At 37.5% G+C, this 17937-nt stretch overlaps 1 protein-coding gene across 50 annotated transcripts in view; it reads left to right on the top strand.

Annotated features, from left to right (window-relative positions):
• CLASP2 (cytoplasmic linker associated protein 2) overlaps window positions 1–17290 on the top strand; it is a 234298-nt gene extending 217008 nt beyond the window's left edge. For 49 of the 50 annotated variants that reach the window (XM_032269320.1, XM_032269052.1, XM_032269259.1 and 46 more), the window contains 3 exons: window positions 2524–2730; window positions 12200–12316; window positions 15554–17290. In XM_032269320.1, coding sequence (XP_032125211.1) covers window positions 2524–2730; window positions 12200–12316; window positions 15554–15640 — 411 coding nt within the window. In that variant the 3' untranslated portion in view covers window positions 15641–17290. The remainder of the gene's footprint in view (window positions 1–2523; window positions 2731–12199; window positions 12317–15553) is intronic. The other variant, XM_032269294.1, reaches the window with a different exon arrangement.
• Window positions 17291–17937: the final 647 nt, after the last annotated feature.

Raw genomic sequence — 17937 nt, 5'->3', positions numbered from 1 at the left:
AAAATGAATCAGAGCCAAATGCAGAGCTAAAGCAATAAACCTCTCAGAATAAAGCAGAGGTATAAATCTTTGCTACTTTGGATTAAGCATTGATTTCATAATATAACTTTAAAAGCAGAAAACAACAACAACAAAAAAGAAAATTTGGACTCTACCAAAACTAAATATTTTTGTGCTTTATTAGCTTAGTGGTCAGGTAACTTGTTTTTTAAATTTTGGCCAGGCACAGTAGCTTACACCCGTAATCCCAGCACTTTGGGAGCCCAAGGCGGTGGACCACTTGAGGTCAGGAGTTTGAAACCAGCCTGGCCAACATGGTGAAACCCCCATCTCTACTAAAAATACAAAAATTAGCCAGGTGTCATTATGGGAGCCTGTAATCCCAGCTATCTGGGGGGCCAAGGCAGGAGAATTGCTTGAACCCAGGAGGCAGAGGCTACTGTGAGCTGAGATCGTGCCACTACATTCCAGTCTGGGTGACAGAGCAAGACTCTGTCTCAAAAATAAAAATAAAAGAAATAAAAAATTGAAGAAAATATTTTCTCTCCTTCAAAGGACATTATCCTGAAAGTGAAACAGCTCATAGAATGGGAGAAAATTTTTGCAGACATGTATCTGATAAGGTACTAATATCCATAATACGTTCTTACAACTCAGCAATGAAAAAATGGCCAGTTTTTTAAACGGACAAAGGATCTGAATAAACATTTCTCCAAAGATACACAGATGGCAATAAGTGCATGAAAAGCTGTTCAACATCATTAGTCATTAGGAAAATGTAACCAAAGCCACAGTGAGAGACCACTTAACACCCAAAAGAAATACAGACAATATGTTGGTGAGGATGCAGGGAAATTGAAATTCATTGGATAATTACTTTTTAAAAAGATTTTGACTGTGAATATTCTAGAAGAATGAATCATAACTTTTAAATCTATCTGGGTTTGTGCAGGGGTTTTGGGGGAGCGGGGTTTTGTTTTTTTTGTCTTTTTGAGTCAGAATCTTGCTCTGTCATCCAGGCTGGAGTGCAGTGGCACGATCTCAGCTCACTGCAACATTTGCCTCCTGGGCTCAAGTGGCTCTTCTGCCTCAGCCTCCTGAGGAGGCTGGGATTACCAGCATGCACTACCATGCCCAGCTAATTTTTGTGTAGAAACAGGGTTTCACTGTGTTTACCAGGCTGGTCTCAAACTCCTGGCCTCAAGTGATCTGCCCGGCCCAGTTTTGTTTCTGTTTCTGTTTTTGTTTTATTCAACCAGTGTTTAGTAGTGGTACATCTATGGCATTTCATTGAAAGTTTTAAAAATGATATCTAATATTTGTAGCTTAGTTGTCCACCTTTTGACCCAAATAAGGCCTGTAACATCTCTACAAAATGTAAAATTGACACCCTTAAGGTATTACCACTGAAATATGCCCCGAGTCTTCTAATGTCCAGTGTATTTTCTTTTTCTTTTTTGTGTGTGTATTTCCCACAGTACCTATCTAAGCATTTTTCGCCTATTAAGATCATAAGTGAGACACTGCCAAAGTAACATCAAAAGCAATTATATTTACATGTTTTTAAGACTATATTTAGATCTTTAGAGATTACAGACTCTAATAAGAAGATAGACCGCTGTTTCTTGTCTTCATCACAAAACCAGTGTTTTACCCTCCCCAAGCCCATTACAGAAGGAAGAAAATCATTATGAAAACAAGGAGAAATAGGTTGTTAACTCTGGATAACACATTAATCATATGATTTTTATTATTTTCTCATTAATGTGATACAAAGGGCTCAAGCATGCCTAGAGATGAGAGTACTAATAATGAGCAGTACTAGAGATGAGAGTACTAATAATGAGCAGTACTAGAAATGAGAGTACTAATAATCGCTGATGCAGGGGACTCCAGTCACATTGTAGTCTAGATAAATAGAGCCTCCTCACTGTAACACAACTAGACCACAATTTGATTTAAAAACTACTTTAGGGCCGGGCGCAGTGGCTCATGCCTGTAATCCCAGCATTTCAGGAGGCCAAGGAGGGGGGATTACTGGAGCTCAGGAGTTTGGGACCACCGTGGGCAACATAGCAAGACCTCATCTCTACTAAAAATTAAAAAAAATTAGCCAGGCGTGGTGGTGTATGCCTGTAGTTCCAGCTACTCAGGAGGCTGAGGTGAGAGTATCACTTGAGCTGGGAGTTTGAGCTAGTGATTCATGATTAAGCCACTGCACTCCAGCCTGAGTGACAGAGCAAGAACCTGTCTCAGAAAACAAACAAACAAAAACCTACTTTATCTAGCAGCAAAAAAGAATACAAGAAGGGAGAATAGTATGATAAGCCCCATGTATTCATCATCTAGCTTTAGCTGTTACTGACATTTTGCCAATCCTTTCTATAATCTGTACCCTCACTTTTCATGTTCAGAGCAAATCTAAATATTATGTCATTTTAAATACTTCATGAAGTTTATACTTGCAGGACATAGTATAATGTTTTAAAAATTACTTTCTGGCTGAATTTCCTGTTTTTTTAGGTGGTGAGATCTGCTGAAGAAGCAGCATCCGTGTTGGCCACTTCAATAAGTCCAGAGCAGTGCATCAAAGTGCTTTGTCCTATCATTCAAACTGCAGATTACCCAATCAATCTGGCTGCAATCAAAATGCAAACAAAAGTGATAGAGAGAGTGTCCAAGGAAACCCTTAACCTGCTTTTGCCAGAGATTATGCCAGGTCTAATACAGGTAAGGACCAAAGCTTGTAGGGGAATAAGCCATGATACATTTGGGATTCAGTTATTTTAGGTACTTTCCAGGTAACATTAGTGGCATGATCAAGCCTTCCTCCTGTCTGCAATATTCAGGACAAAGACTCTTCATAACTAGCCAGGTGGATGTGAGTGGGGTAAAATTTATATAACATAAAATTAACCATTTTTAAGTGTACAATTAAGGGGCATTAAATAAATTCACAATGTTATACAACCGTCACTGCTATCCACATACAGAAATTTTTCATCATCCCAACATGAAACTGTACCCATTAAGCAATAATTCCATTCCTTCCTCCCTCCCTCCTAGCACCTGGTAACCTCTATTCTGTTTTCTGCCAGTTTCCATATAAGTGGAATAATACGATATCTGTCCTTTTAAGTCTGGCTTATTTCACTTATCATAATGTTTTCAGGGTTCATCCATATTGTAGCATGCATCAGAATTTCATTCCTTTTTATGAATGAATAATATGCCATTTATGTATGTGCCACAAATTGTTAATCCATTCATCTATTGATAAATATTTGGATTATTTCCTTTTTATTAACAAATATAATGAATTTCCTTGTAATATCTTCATGCACTTATATATATACATCTAGAAACAATTTCTAGGCATTGCCAGATTTCACTCCAAAGTGGTTATGCTAATTTACAGTCATAGATGTAATGTGTTTCTCTTTAGCCACATAAACCCAATCATAGAAACATTTTAACAAAAATAAGATGTATTTTGTAACAGGCTTTAATTTAACCATACATTGTGAACTTTTTTCATCAAATGATGTTTTACAATGTAATTTTAATGGCTGACTAATATTAATAGTATTGTATATTAAGACCCCGTCTAAAGAGAATTAATCGTTCATTATGCATCTGTAGTATTGTGGTTTTTATTCTATTCTAAGCTTAATATTACTAAATTGTGAAGTCCTAACATAAGATCAAATCTCTTTGTCTATGCCTTAGTACTAAGAACAGACTATATGTCATATGTATATGTCATACATATAATGGGTACTGAATACATGCTTGCTGGGTAAATAACTTAGAGTATAAGGATACTAGCAAAGAGCTATTATGGCTTTAAGTTCTTATACATTTCTTATTTCCTCTGCTGATAGGTTGGTGCAGGATTTTATTGCATGCATGATTATAGGGAAAAGACATCTTACCTATCAGAAAAGCACAAGAATGCTAATGAATATAAATGTTAGCATTTTAATTCTTTGCTATAGACTATTAAAATTAGGGTGTGTAGGTATTAGGACCAGAGCAATGACAGGCAAGAAGGTAACGGCAATATAGTTTTTGAATGCCTTCAGATTTTCTCACCAGAAAATTATCTCACTGAGCAACTAGCATACAAAAAACATGAAAAACATCTTCAACAAAATTAGAAAAAGGTATCCCAGTGAACCCCAAAATATAAGCAGATAGGGCCAAACTGTCATCAGCAGCAAGTTCCCCTGCAAATATCAGTGGTATGGAAAAGTGTGAAGGAAAGTCAAAAGTTACTTTTAAGACCCTGGAACCAGAGAATCACACAGGTTCTCATCCCTAAAAGAGGTGTTCCCATTCTTAGTGAAAGGCTAAGTATACAAAACTGATAAAAAATTGGAGGTGAAGGCAAAGGTACTGCAGGAAGCCAGGATCATGCTGGGGTGGCATGTATCCTCAGGGCCCTTAGAAATACCGCAAAAGCTCCCTTCCAGAAAGAACTTATTTAGCAAAAAATTCCTTGGAATAGAGTCTAAACTGAGCATCTACGCAACCATAAGAAAGAACAAAATTGTGTCCTTTGTAGCTACATGGATGCAGCTGGAGGCTATCATCTTAAGTGAATTAACACAGAAACAGAAAACAAAAGGCCACATGTTCTTGCTTATAAGTAGAAGCTAAATATTTTGGATATACTTAGACATAAAGTTGGGAACAATAGACACTGGAAACTCCAAAAGGAGTTGAGAGAAGAGGGAAGGGTTGAAAAACTACCCATTTGGTACTATGTTCACTGTTTGGGTGATGGGATCAATAGAAGCCCAAACTCTCAGCATCACACAGTATACTTATATAATAAACCTACATGTGTACCCTCTGAATCTAAAATAAACTGAGTATTGTAGCAATACTGTGTCAGAGGTGGCTACCCAAAGGCCATATTTTTTAATACTTAATAAGGATAACATACCATGAAATACTTCGCAGCCCATAAAAAGGAAAAAAATCATGTCCTTTGCAGGGACGTGGATGGAGCTGGAAGCCATTATCCTCAGCAAACTAACACAGGAACAGAAAATCGAATACCACATGTTCTCAAATATAAGTGGGAGCTGAACAATGAGAACACATGGACACAAGGAGGGGAACAACACACACGGGGGCCTGTCATGGGAGAGAGCAGGGGGAGGTAGAGCATCAGGATAACTAGCTAATGCGTATGGGGCTTACTACCTCAGTTGATGGGTTAATAGGTGCAGCAAACCACAATGGCACATGTTTACCTATGCAACAAACCTGCACGTCCTATACATGTATCCCAGAACTTTAAACAAAACTAATTTTTTTTAAAGAAGAGTAACGAGAAGAAAGAATCCTGCAGCAATAAAGCTAGAAAAGCTTTTGTGGCCCAATCCACTCCCCACGCAGAAGATTTTATTTTAAAATATAGAGTACAGACAAGTGTCTTTCACTTACACATGAGCAACAGAAAAGGATTGTGGCATTCAAGCCCATGCAAACATATTGCCTATTCTTCAAAAAAGAGGAAGAAAATAATGGCCTGAAATATACCTACAGTGAAGGTACACCAGAAACATATGGACACAAAGCAAATGAAAACTTAAACCCAAATTTAAGAAAACAAGATTTTAAAAATGTAAGAAAACAATAGAAACAAATAAAAAGCATGAATCAGAGTTTTTAAAGCTTGTAAAGGGGGAATTAGACAATAGATCTATTGAAAACAGCAGTCAGAGCTTAAGAAATAATATTTTATTACCAGTCTTTAATGCAATATACCCTAAAGATAAAAGAAACGGCAAAGAAATCCTGAACTGCATTAAATATATTCATAGATAGGAAAGATACTGGTTTGGTTATTTTTTAATAGTAATATCATTGATATACATATCTATAGATAAACTAGTGGGATAGATAGATAACATAGATCAGGACAAAGCAAATAATGATGTCATAAAATGAAGAAAATCTCAACTTTGAATTAGATATGTCAAATGAAAATATTATTTAATTTCTTACCTCAAAAAGTGTTTCCTAGACCTAGCCTCTAAATCAGTATCAACTCAGTAACACTGAGCATCCTTACCACCCAGATTGTGATTCTCAAATACCATTTTCCACTCAAGAGTCAGGTATCTTTGGGAAAATGACTGAGTCCAGGTTTGCAACAGGTAATGTATAAAATGAGCCTGGGAATTCTTGTCTGAAAGCAAGGAAACTATGAATATTTGAGAGTCAGAAAGAATAATGCTACAATGAATTAAAATACATCAAAGTTCAAAGTGAAATTCATGAGTTTATATTGATAACTCTAAAAACTGGCCAACTTTGAAGATTATTGGGTTATTCTCAAAATTGGTTAATAAAGAGAAAGAATCAAAGCACATAGACTACCTATCCTATTTTTAGGATAACCAAGTATTTGATGAGATAAAATACTTTTAGAAGGATTCCAGCTCATAAATTTAAAGAAATTATTGACTTATAAAATTATTTGTGGCCAGGCGTGATGGCTCATGCCTGTAATCCCAGCACTTTGTGAGGCCAAGGAAGGCAAATCACTTGCGGTCAGGACGTCAAGACCAACCTGGCCAACATGGTGAAACCACATCTCTACTAAAAATAAAAAAATTATCCAGGCTGGTGATGGGCGCTTGTAATTCCAGCTACTCGGAAGGCTGGGGCGGGAGAATCGCTTGAACCCGGGAGGTGGAGGTTGCAGTGAGCCAAGATTGCACCACTGCACTCTAGCCTGGGAGACAGAGTAAGACTCTGTCTCAAAAAAAAAAAGATTTTTTTAAAAATCATTTTTAAGGCAGCGTGTGGTAGCTCACACCTTTAATCCTAGCACTTTGATAAGCCAAGGTAGGAGGATCACTTGACCCAGAAGTTCGAGACCAGCCTGGCAACATAGTGATGCCTCATCTCTACAAAAATTTTTTTTAATTAGCCAGGTTTTCTTGCCTGGCTCAGTGGCTCACGGTGGCATGCCTGTGGTCCCAGCTACTCAGGAGGCTGAGGTGGGAGAATCACCTGAGCCTGGGAATTTGAGGCTACAGTGCACTGTGATCATGCTACTGCATTCCAGCCTAGGTGACTAAGCAAGAGTCTCAAAAAATAAATAATAAAAATAAATACACACACACACACACACACACACACGGTATGGCCTCAAAAAATAATAAAAATAAATACACACACACACACACACATACACACACACACGGTATGGCCTCATTGAAACAATGGATATATGAAGTGATTTTCAGTAGCCACTTAAATTATTAGGTGAAAAGATGATGGGGCAGGATATATAATGGAGGGGTTAGACTGTCAACATCTGAACCTACTAATCAGCCTTAACATCACTGAAGGTGGGACAGCTAGACATTATGTGTTGTTCAATGAGATGCACCACTTGAAAAAGTTATTTTGCCTGGCTTGGTGGCTTACACCTGTAATCCCAGTACTTTGGGAGGCTAGGGCAGGAGGATTGCTTAAGCCTAGGAGTTGGAGAACAGCTTAAGCAACATAATAAGAAACTGTCACTGCAAAAAATTCAAAAAATTAGCCAGGCACGGTGGCATGTGCTTGCACAAGTCTCAGCTACTTGGGAGACTGAAGTGGAAGGATCACTTGAGCCCAGGAGGTGGAGGTTACAATGAGCCATGATCATACCAGTGCACTTCAGCCTAAGTGACAGAGCAAGACCCTGTCTCAAAAAAATAAAAATATACTCCATCTCTCTCCTGATCAGTGTCAAAAAAAGAAAAAAAGAAAAGAAAAAAAATTTTCTAAAGCAGTTGAACCTAAATCTAATGAAGTCTTAGCTTAACTGTCAGTTTAAAGGAAGTTCGGAGAATACAGAAGCATGTTAAATTGTACCCTAAGGGTATATTGAGTTCAAATTCAGAATGTAGGAAATTCTACAAGAAAAACTGCCAAATTCCTTTAATAAAGTAGTGGCATGAAGAAAGAGGAAGTTATCAACTGTTAAAGATTTAAAGAGTCTCTGGCCGGGCGCGGTGGCTCAAGCCTGTAATCCCAGCACTTTGGGAGGCCAAGGCGGGTGGATCACGAGGTCAAGAGATCGAGACCATCCTGGTCAACATGGTGAAACCCCATCTATACTAAAAATACAAAAAATTAGCTGGGCATGGTGGTGCGTGCCTGTAATCCCAGCTACTCAGGAGGCTGAGGCAGGAGAATTGCCTGAACCCAGGAGGCGGAGGTTGCGGTGAGCCGAGATCGCGCCATTGCACTCCAGCCTGGGTAACGTGAGTGAAACTCCATCTCAAAAAAAAAAAAAAAAAGATTTAAAGAGTCTCAAGAATCTAATCAACTTGAAAAAGAAGAACAAAATTGGAGTATTCACACTCCCAATTTTAGAACACATTACAAATCTATGGTACTGAAGACAACATGGTACCATCATAAAGGTAGACTTACAGATCAATGGAATAGAATCCAAAAATAACCCTCACATTTATAGACAATTGATTATCATAGTTTTTTTGTGAGGAAGAAGAGTATATCTAATAAATGTGATGCTATGACAACTGAGTTTCCACATGAGAAAGAATGAAGTTGAATGCCTACCTCACACCATATACAGAAATTAACTCAAGAAGTGATGCACAGAAAATGGCAGAGTAGGAAGCTCCAAGAATTGATCCCTCTACTTAAGCAACCACTGAGCTGCCAAAAACGAATAGAATCAACTTTTTTGGAACTCTAGGATCTAACCAAAAACTGATAGTAACTAAGAGAGTACTTAATGAAAGAGGCTTAATTTCTTACTTTCAGTACTTTAAAGTAATGCTACAATGAATTAAAATACACCAAATTTTATTTCAAAGCAAATTATAAGTATATCATATTAAATACTTCATGAAGTTTATACTTTCAGGATCTAGCATAATGCTTTAAAAATTACTTTCTGGCTTAATTTCCTGTTTATTTTGGGTGGTAAGTTGCCTGGGTAATTTTTAAAATTTTTTGTAGAGACAGTGTCTTATTATGTTGCTTAAGCTGGACTCCTGGGCTTAAGCAGTCCTCCTGCATCCACCTCACAAAGTGTTGGAATTACAGGCATAAGCCACCGAGCCAAACAAGAAAACTTTTTTAGGTGGCATCTCATTGAAAAACACATGTATGTAGTTGCCCCGCCTTCAGTGATGTTAAGACTGATCAGTAGGTTCAGATGTTGTTAGTGTAACCCCTTCATTATATACCCTGCCCCATCATCTTTTCACCTAATGATTTTAGCAGCCACTGAAAATTATATATCATTGTAGCATGATTCTATTCATTGTGGCCAGCTCAATGGTTGCTTAAGTAGAAGTAACAATTCTGTAAGCTTCCTACTGTGTTGTCATTTTCTGTGACATCATTCCTTGAGTTAATTTTTATATATGGTGTGAGATAGGGTTTCGGCTTCATTCTTTTTCATGTACTGAAAAGTACTTTTTTACTTTCAGTAAGAGAGTTGCTTAGCTACCTACCATCTCCCATGCTCAGTAGCCTTGGTGGTGGTGGCCCATATGTGCAGTGTAGCTTGCTGATGCCAGGAGGCACATGGACCTTGTTCTCAAAAAATTGTGGTTATTTATTTATTTATTTTTAAATCTCTGGCATTCTCTGATAGGCTGGCACAGAGACTAGCCTTTGTTTCACCTCCCATCAGGCTGAATTGGCTTCCTAAGTAGTGTCTGTTGAAAAGATTTAAAAACATATACTACCCATAGCCACCTGAGGCAAAGGAGAGCAGACAGGACAAGCAGCAAACAGAAAAGCCTGGGAAGGAGGAAGCTGAGGAAGAAGATAATTGGTGAAATAAGGGTTTTGCTGGGCTATCATGTGTACTGAAGAATCCACCAAAAGTATGCTCTGAAAAGACCTTAGAGCAGGGGTCCCTAACCCCCAGGCCATGGACTGGTACTGGTCCATGGCCTGTTAGGAACTGAGCCACACAGCAGGAGGTGAGCAGTGGGCAAGTGAGCATTACCACCTGAGCTCCACCTCCTGTCAGATCAGCAGTGGCATTAGATTCTTATAGGAGCACAAAGCCTATTGTGAACTGCACCTACGAGGGATCTAGGTTCCATGCTTCTTATGAGAATCTAACTAATGCCTGATGATCCAAGGTGGAACAGTTTCATCCCAAAACCATCCCCCCACCACCCTGCCCCATCTGTGGAGAAATTGTCTTCCACGAAACCAGTCCCTGGTGCCAAAAAGGTTGGGGACCACTGTCTTAGAGGACCCTGGGCATGGATCTCTGGATGTTCTTCAGGCTCCGTGCAAGTAGGAGTTAGGCTAACACAGAATTGTAGACAGCCTAGCTAATTGAATGATTACCCAGCTCAGAGTCAATCTGCAAAGACTGGGAGAGTTTGTCTTGTTTTGTTTTGACTCCAGCCATTTAAAGAAATCTGTTGGGTCACTGGCTGACTACTGAAATAACAGACTTCAGTGGCCACGTACCATAAACAAAATGTACTCAAATCAGTGATCTAAATATAGTAACTAAAACTATAAAAATCATAGAAGAAAACAAGGATAAATCTCTAGACCTTAGATTTAAGGTCATCCTCTATGGCAGTGGATTATTAGATATGACACCTAAAGCATCAACAATAAATAAAAAATAGGTTAATTGGACTTCATCAAAATTAATAACTTTTGTTCACAGGACCTAATCAAAGAACTGAAAAGACAACCTATAGAATGGGAGAACATTTTTGCAGATTATTTATCTGATAAGGGTCTACTATCCAGAATATATGTAAGGAACTCTTACCAGCAACAAAAAGATAAATAACTTTTAAAGGGTTATAACTATCAAAGGACTTGAGTAGATATTTCTTCAAATAACATGTACAAATGGCCAGCAAGTACATGAAAAGATGCTTGATGATATTTAAACATTGAATGCCATACTGTTTGCAGTGTTATTTGTACTAGGAAAAATTTAGCAGGAAGGAGGTTGTTGGGGAGGAGGATTCAAACTTACAATACTCTAGAGTGGTTAAATTAGGAAACATGAAATGAATGCCTCATATCATGATTATAAAGACTAGAAAAATTAATCTATATTATAATTGCAATTATATAAAAATGAGGGAAAATAAAAACATTGATTGCATGACTTAGGAATAATAAACTTATTTTAGGTGGATATCTGTTGATATTTTAATGTTTCTGCAGTTGTTTTAGAAACATAAAATGATTAGGACTTTAGTGGAGGTGAACTCTGTTTTTCCCCCGAGTAAAATGTGCATATTCATTCAGATAATTGATTCAAAAATACTTCATGGATAAGATTGCTGTAGACTATTGAAATAGAGTAAGTAGTGTGATCAAAAGCGTAAGTGGGGGAGATGGACAGAAAAAGGGAAGATGTTGGTCAAAGGATACAAAGTTTCAGTTAAAGAGGAGTGGGTTCTGGCTATCTATTACACAGCACAGTAACTAGTTAATGATGTATATTTCAAAACAGCAATTATTTTAAAAATGGATTTCAAATGTTACAAAGAAATGATAAGTATCTGAGGTGATGTGTTGATTAGCCTGATTTGATCATTCCACAGTGTACATGTATTGAAACATCACATTATACCCCATAAATATATACAATTATTATTTGTCAATTAGAAACAAAATAATTTTTAAAATAAAATGAAGTTATTAAAGGCATAATAAAAGTAAAAGGGAATAGTTTACATAGACTGGATTTATTGGAGAAAGTAATTGCAGGGATGGAACAGATGTAAAACTTAACTAGGCCTGGATTATAGGAGTACCTTGAGCTACCAAACAACAAAGTTTAGGTTTCATTGGATAGCGGGGAGGTGCTGACTGCCTTAAAGCCTAATGCTTTAGGAAAATTAGTCTGGAGACTTTTTTCAGGGTGAATTGGCAAGGGGGCAGCCTCAGAGTCAGAGAAGCACATCTTTCCAGGCTAAGTAAGAACCTGATAGAGAGGGCTAACAGAGTGAGGGCACAGTAGGGGAAGTAAAGAGGGAAAGAAGGGCATTGTCTATGCTTGAAAAGGTTAAAAAGTTAACTTCAATCTGCAGAGTTTTCTCTCCTCAATATGCTCGAGATTTCATCTTCCAGTTTCATCTTCTGTCCCTATTAAAAAGGTAGTTTTCTCAGATCCCCTGGAGTACTAACAGTGGACTTCTCTCCATAGGGTTATGATAATTCAGAGAGCAGTGTTCGGAAAGCTTGTGTCTTCTGTCTGGTGGCTGTTCATGCGGTAATTGGTGATGAGCTAAAACCACATCTCAGTCAACTCACTGGCAGTAAAGTAAGTAGTGCTGCTGTGTTTTAAAGACGGTGGCCATAGTACATCATTCATAGTTTAGTTATATGTCTGTAATGGTAAGCTCTTTATTTGGCATTTAGTAAGTCATGCTTTGAGTATCCAACTTGCCCTTATTATTTCTATTTTGTATTTTATCTGTTTAACACTGGTCACTCAGCAGTTTGCCGTGGTGGTTAGTAGGTTTCTGTGAGAGAAAAATACCTGCAGCTTCTAGTTATTTGTAATAGTCAGATGACTCCTTACCAAATCCCATACTCAAATCTTTACCCCGAAGCACTGTTTTATTAAGAATAAATAGACTGTTGTGGCTACATATTCTTAAATTACTGTATAGCTCTCAAAATATAGAATACTTGAACATTTTTTAAATTTTCCCCTTAAGAACTATGATAATCAAGTATTTGTTCTCCTTCTCTTTCTATTACCCAAATTAATGTCCAACTTTAACTTGAAATGTTAAAAAATAAAAGTTTTCTGATTCATTGTTCAGACTTAAAAAAATAAATGAGTCTTGCCTTTCTCATTTGATTGCTACTACCAGAACTTTGAAATTCATTCTACTAAGGTGGCCAAAGTGGTTCATACCTGTAGTCCCATCACTTTGGGAGACCAAGGCAGGAAGATCACTTGAGACCAGGAGTTTGAGACCAGACGTGGGCAACATATTGAGAAGACCCTGTCTCTAACCATAAAAAGATAATAATTTTTCTGAATTAGAAGTTTGTTGTCCAGGTTGAATTATGGCTTATGAGCCAGTTAGCAGGAGGCACTCACCGTCACTTAAAGAACTTCTCAAACCCTAGGATTGTCTTAACTGTGGTCACATTTATTTTTAACAGCAAAAAGGCAGAATATATAGATAATGGATAATGAGCCAAAGTGCACACCTTACATTAAGTATCTGTATAAGTTATAGATAGATTAAAACAATAATTCTTAACTCTGGGTTACAAACCACTTCAAGACTTAGGTAAAATCTCATCTCAAGAAAAATGCATTCAGATAAAACCATAAAAGACAAAGTTTTAAAAAATAGAAAAATACGTAATGGAAACAATCACGTGTCGTTTCAAAGGGTGTGATCCCCTGAATCCCATTGCTACCAGGTTAAAAACTCTTGGATCAAAGAGTTAATGTTTAAAAAGCAAACCTTCCAAAACAGTTAAAACTTAGCACTTTATCAGAACAGTAGGTAGCCAGTAATAATGTTACATGTGAAGACAGTAGAGAGGTGGAAAAATATTATGAAATACCAGTAGATGAAACAAGTAGGCCAGATGTGGTGGCTCCCACAGCACTGTGGGAAGCCGAAGTGGGAGGATCACTTGAGCTCAGGAGTTCGAGACCAGCCTGGCCAACACAGGAAGACCCTGTCTCTACAGAAAGAAAAAAAAAAAAATTAGCCAGGCACGGTTGCACATACCCTTTGGTCCCAGCTACTTGGGAGGCTGAGGTTAGAGGATTGCCTGAGGCCAGGAGGTTGAGGCTACAGTGAGCCGTGATCACGCACTGCATTCCAGCCTAGCCAACAAAGCAAGACCCTGTCTCCAAAAAAAAAAAAAAAAAATTAGAACACAGAATTATATATGTATTAATTACAAACTTCATAAAATAATGATTTCTTACAGTCAAAGACTGCAAAATGACACCGATATCAAAAACATTCTTGGTAAGAAGGTAGTGACTTCGTGGTCTAAGATCCTTAGGTCCTATAACCCAAATACCTGAATTCCTATTTTTGCCCACTTCTTTCCCCACCCCCCACCCCACCCCGAGACGGAGTTTTCCTCTTGTTGCCCAGGCTGGAGTGCAGTAGTGTGATCTCAGCTCACTGCAATCTCGCCTGCCAGGTTCAAGCAGTTCTGCCTCAACCTTCCAAGTAGCTGGGATTACAGGCGTGTGCCACCACGCCCTGCTAATTTTGTATTTTCTAGTAGAGACAGGGTTTCTCCATGTTGGTCAGGCTGGTCTTGCTCCCGACCTCAGGTGATCCACCCACCTCGGCCTCCCAGAGTGCTAGGATTACAGGCGTGAGCCACTGCACTCGGCCTTTTGCCCACTTCTTACCCACCCCTGTTATCTCAGACAGAAACATAACCATTCTGTAGTCCTCATCTATAAAATGTGAAGATAAAGGGATAATGTAAAACAGCATATTGTGTAACGCCTGGTGCTCAATTGTTTGTTATTGCTTTAATGGTGACTTCTGAGTTTACTTTAATGTTGTATTTGTCCGTTCTCACGGTGCTATAAAGAACTACCCTAGACTGGGTAATTTATAAAGACATTTAACTGACTCATAGTTCTGCATGGCTCGAGAGGCCTCAGGAAACTTACAATCATGGCAGAAGGGTGTGCAAACACGTCCTTCTTCATATGATGGCAGGAAGGAAAATAATGAGAGAAGTGCAGAGCGAAGCGGGGAAAAGCCCCTCACAAAACCATCAGATCTTGTGAGAACTCACTCACTGTATCATGAGAACAGCATAGGGAACCAGGATTCAGTCACCTCCCACAAGACCCCTCCCCCAACTCACGGGGATTACAATTCAGATTACAATTCAAGGTAAGATTTGAGTGGGAACACAGAGCCAGACCATATCAAGTGTTTTATATGTGATCCATACAACATATTTTGAAAAGACATGATAAAATATCTGTCATGAATAACTGAAAACTTAAAAACATTTTTGGTTTTTTACGTATTTTTTTCTTTTCAGATGTGCCAGCCAAAAAAAGTAATAATTTGTTATTCTTTTTTTTTTTTTTTTTTGAGACGGAATTTCGCTCTTGTTGCCCTGGCTGGAGTGCAATGGCGCGATCTCGGCTCACCGCAACCTCCGCCTCCTGGGTTCAGGCAATTCTCCTGCCTCAGCCTCCTGAGTAGTTGGGATTACAGGCACGCGCCACCATGCCCAGCTAATTTTTTGTATTTTTAGTAGAGACGGGGTTTCACCATGTTGACCAGGATGGTCTCGATCTCTTGACCTCGTGATCCACCCATCTCGGCCTCCCAAAGTGCTGGGATTACAGGCTTGAGCCACCGCGCCCGGCCTTAATTTGTTATTCTTAATTATCAGCAATAACTCGGGCATTATCATAACCCCCAGCCTAAAATGTATCTTTCAGAGCTTGCATATATGTATGTAATATTTTAATGAGCATCTTATAATTTGGATCAGCTCACTCAAATGACATTTATTTGGCTTGAATCTGCAGATGAAGCTACTGAATCTTTATATCAAACGTGCACAAACAGGTTCTGGAGGAGCTGACCCCACTACTGATGTTTCTGGACAAAGTTAGTGAAGCTCGTCAAAGTGAACCAGGTCTCAAAAGAAAGGACAGATAGACCACCCTCATCAATGAAAGGAAATTCTCAAACACATCCTTTGGAACTTACTATTGTTTCCCAGTTTTAGTTTTTTGTTTTGTTTCGTTTTGTATTTTCTGTAACAGAGGACTATCCTCAGTCTGCATGTAACTTTTATGATAGTTATTCCAAATTCAAGAAGAAACAGTATTAACATCAATTGATCGATACAAAGTAATTTTTAATCTAATTCATCATTTCACATGTTTGTACTTTGTCTTCCCATTAACTTTGCCAGTGTTATGATTGTATAAATTTTTTTAAATGCTGGTTAAACAGGAATGCTTAAAGCTTTAAAAGTTTTAACAGTCTAAAACATTTTTGCCTTTATTCAACTGCAGAATAATATTTTTATTGCTACTTTGAGTTTTGTTCCGTATCATGTCCTATGCTAGAAATATTTAAATGATGTGAAACAAAGCAGGACTAATTTGAACCACAGCTGGACTCTGTTTGTGTAATGGTGATACATGTCATTAGTTGCAACTTCTTTGGGGTGATCTGTAGTTTGAAAACTAAAACCTCAAAGACAAATGTTACAGAATCAGCCAGTTCTATAAAACTGATATTGTTTGTTGGTTATTGATCTTGCCATCTTTATTTAAAACCATGTCCCTTCTATGATCCCTTAAGAAAGCTGCACCAAATCATCTGCCTGTTTTTTTCTTGATACTGAAATAGAAGGTTTTATTGCAGGGTTTTTTTGGTTTGTTTATATCTTTGTTGTGAATGATGCTTTTTTTGTATTTATTAATATCAAATTCACTTACGAATAAACTTGATAAAGGAAACAGACAAAAAAAAAAAATCAAGTGCGTGTGTGTCCTTGACCGTCTTCTGTATCTCACGTAATAAACTAATTATTGAGACATGGGAGTGACCAGCACCTTTTCTTTAAATGGTGGAACCTGGTTTCCTTTTACCATGAAATTGTCTTACTTGAAAATATTGATCCTGATGAGAGAGAAGATGGTGCCAAGGCTATCTTAGTATAATGGGCTCAAATTCTCTACCTCTTCAGGGCTAATACTTTTAACTGAGCTGCTGCCTATAGTGTCTTTTGGAAAACTACTTAAAGGGTGATTTTTCTGTTAACTTTTTAACAAATTTTTAAAATCACCTTTTGCTACACCCATTCTTTTCATGTGCAGCTGACTTTCAAAAGTTACCAGTTTTGGTGAAAGGCCAAATTAGATAATTTGGAACCAGGATACTAATGATTTCTCATCTTGACTTTTTTTTAATCCTAATATAAAGTGAATTTGATTGAAAAGGCAAATAGCTATTAGGGAAGCAATTTGCTATTGTTACAGAGTTATCTGTACTTTCTTTGTTTAATTGAAAAAAATGTAGAAATGTATGTAAAGAATTTAAGACAAGAGAACTGAATGGATGATTTGTCATAGGCTTTCCCTCCCTTTGTTTCTGTTCTAGCAGCAGGCAAAGTTTCTCTATATCCTCTCCCTCTACCTGTAACAATTTTGTTTTCTACTGTTAATTACATTGTGTATTTATAGTTCCATGCTTACTGTTGTGCATATACTGGCAATAAAACTGTACATAACATTACTTGAAAAAGTTAATAATGTATATCAGTCATTTTTCTGTCTCACAGTGTAACAAGTCACTTGGTTAAAGTTTTTCTTTAACTTTAGGTCTTGTATCAGTGGCATTCTCTTGAATTTTGTAAGTCCATCTAAGGAGAAAAGATTTTTCAGGTGTAGCAACCACAATCAAAGGTATATAGCTATATACATATGTATATATTACAGCTTATCTGTAAGAAGAAAATGCATTTTAAACATTGAACTCAGTAGATTTGACCTTTGGATATGTTTGTAAACATGACCTTTGGATATGTTTGTAATCATTTCGAATCAAAATATTGATTTAATTTTGACCTCTGGTTTAAGATACTGCTTTAACTACTGTTGACAACTAAGTAGAGTGACTTAAGCTGCATAGTAACTCTAACTGGAAAATTAGATCAAGTACCTGGCATCTAGTGACAGACAGCCACTCAAGAAATGAATTAACTACACAGTGGAAAAATATGGTTTAATGTGTCCAAATGAAAGCTAATGTATGTAAACATTAAAAAAATGTTTAAAATTCTATAATTTCAGTTGATAAGGCTATAAGAAAGTTATTGATTATTTAAATCATTATATATGATAGACCCTTAGTTTATTCATTCCAGAAACATATTTAGATGTCAGCTACTTAAAAA

Source organism: Sapajus apella, unplaced genomic scaffold, assembly GCF_009761245.1.
Source record: "Sapajus apella isolate SASKATOON/1434 unplaced genomic scaffold, GSC_monkey_1.0 scaffold4, whole genome shotgun sequence".
Taxonomy (NCBI): Eukaryota; Metazoa; Chordata; class Mammalia; order Primates; family Cebidae; genus Sapajus; species Sapajus apella.
The sequence above is the reverse complement of the archived record's forward strand: the minus strand, read 5'-3'. Positions and strand labels throughout refer to the sequence as shown.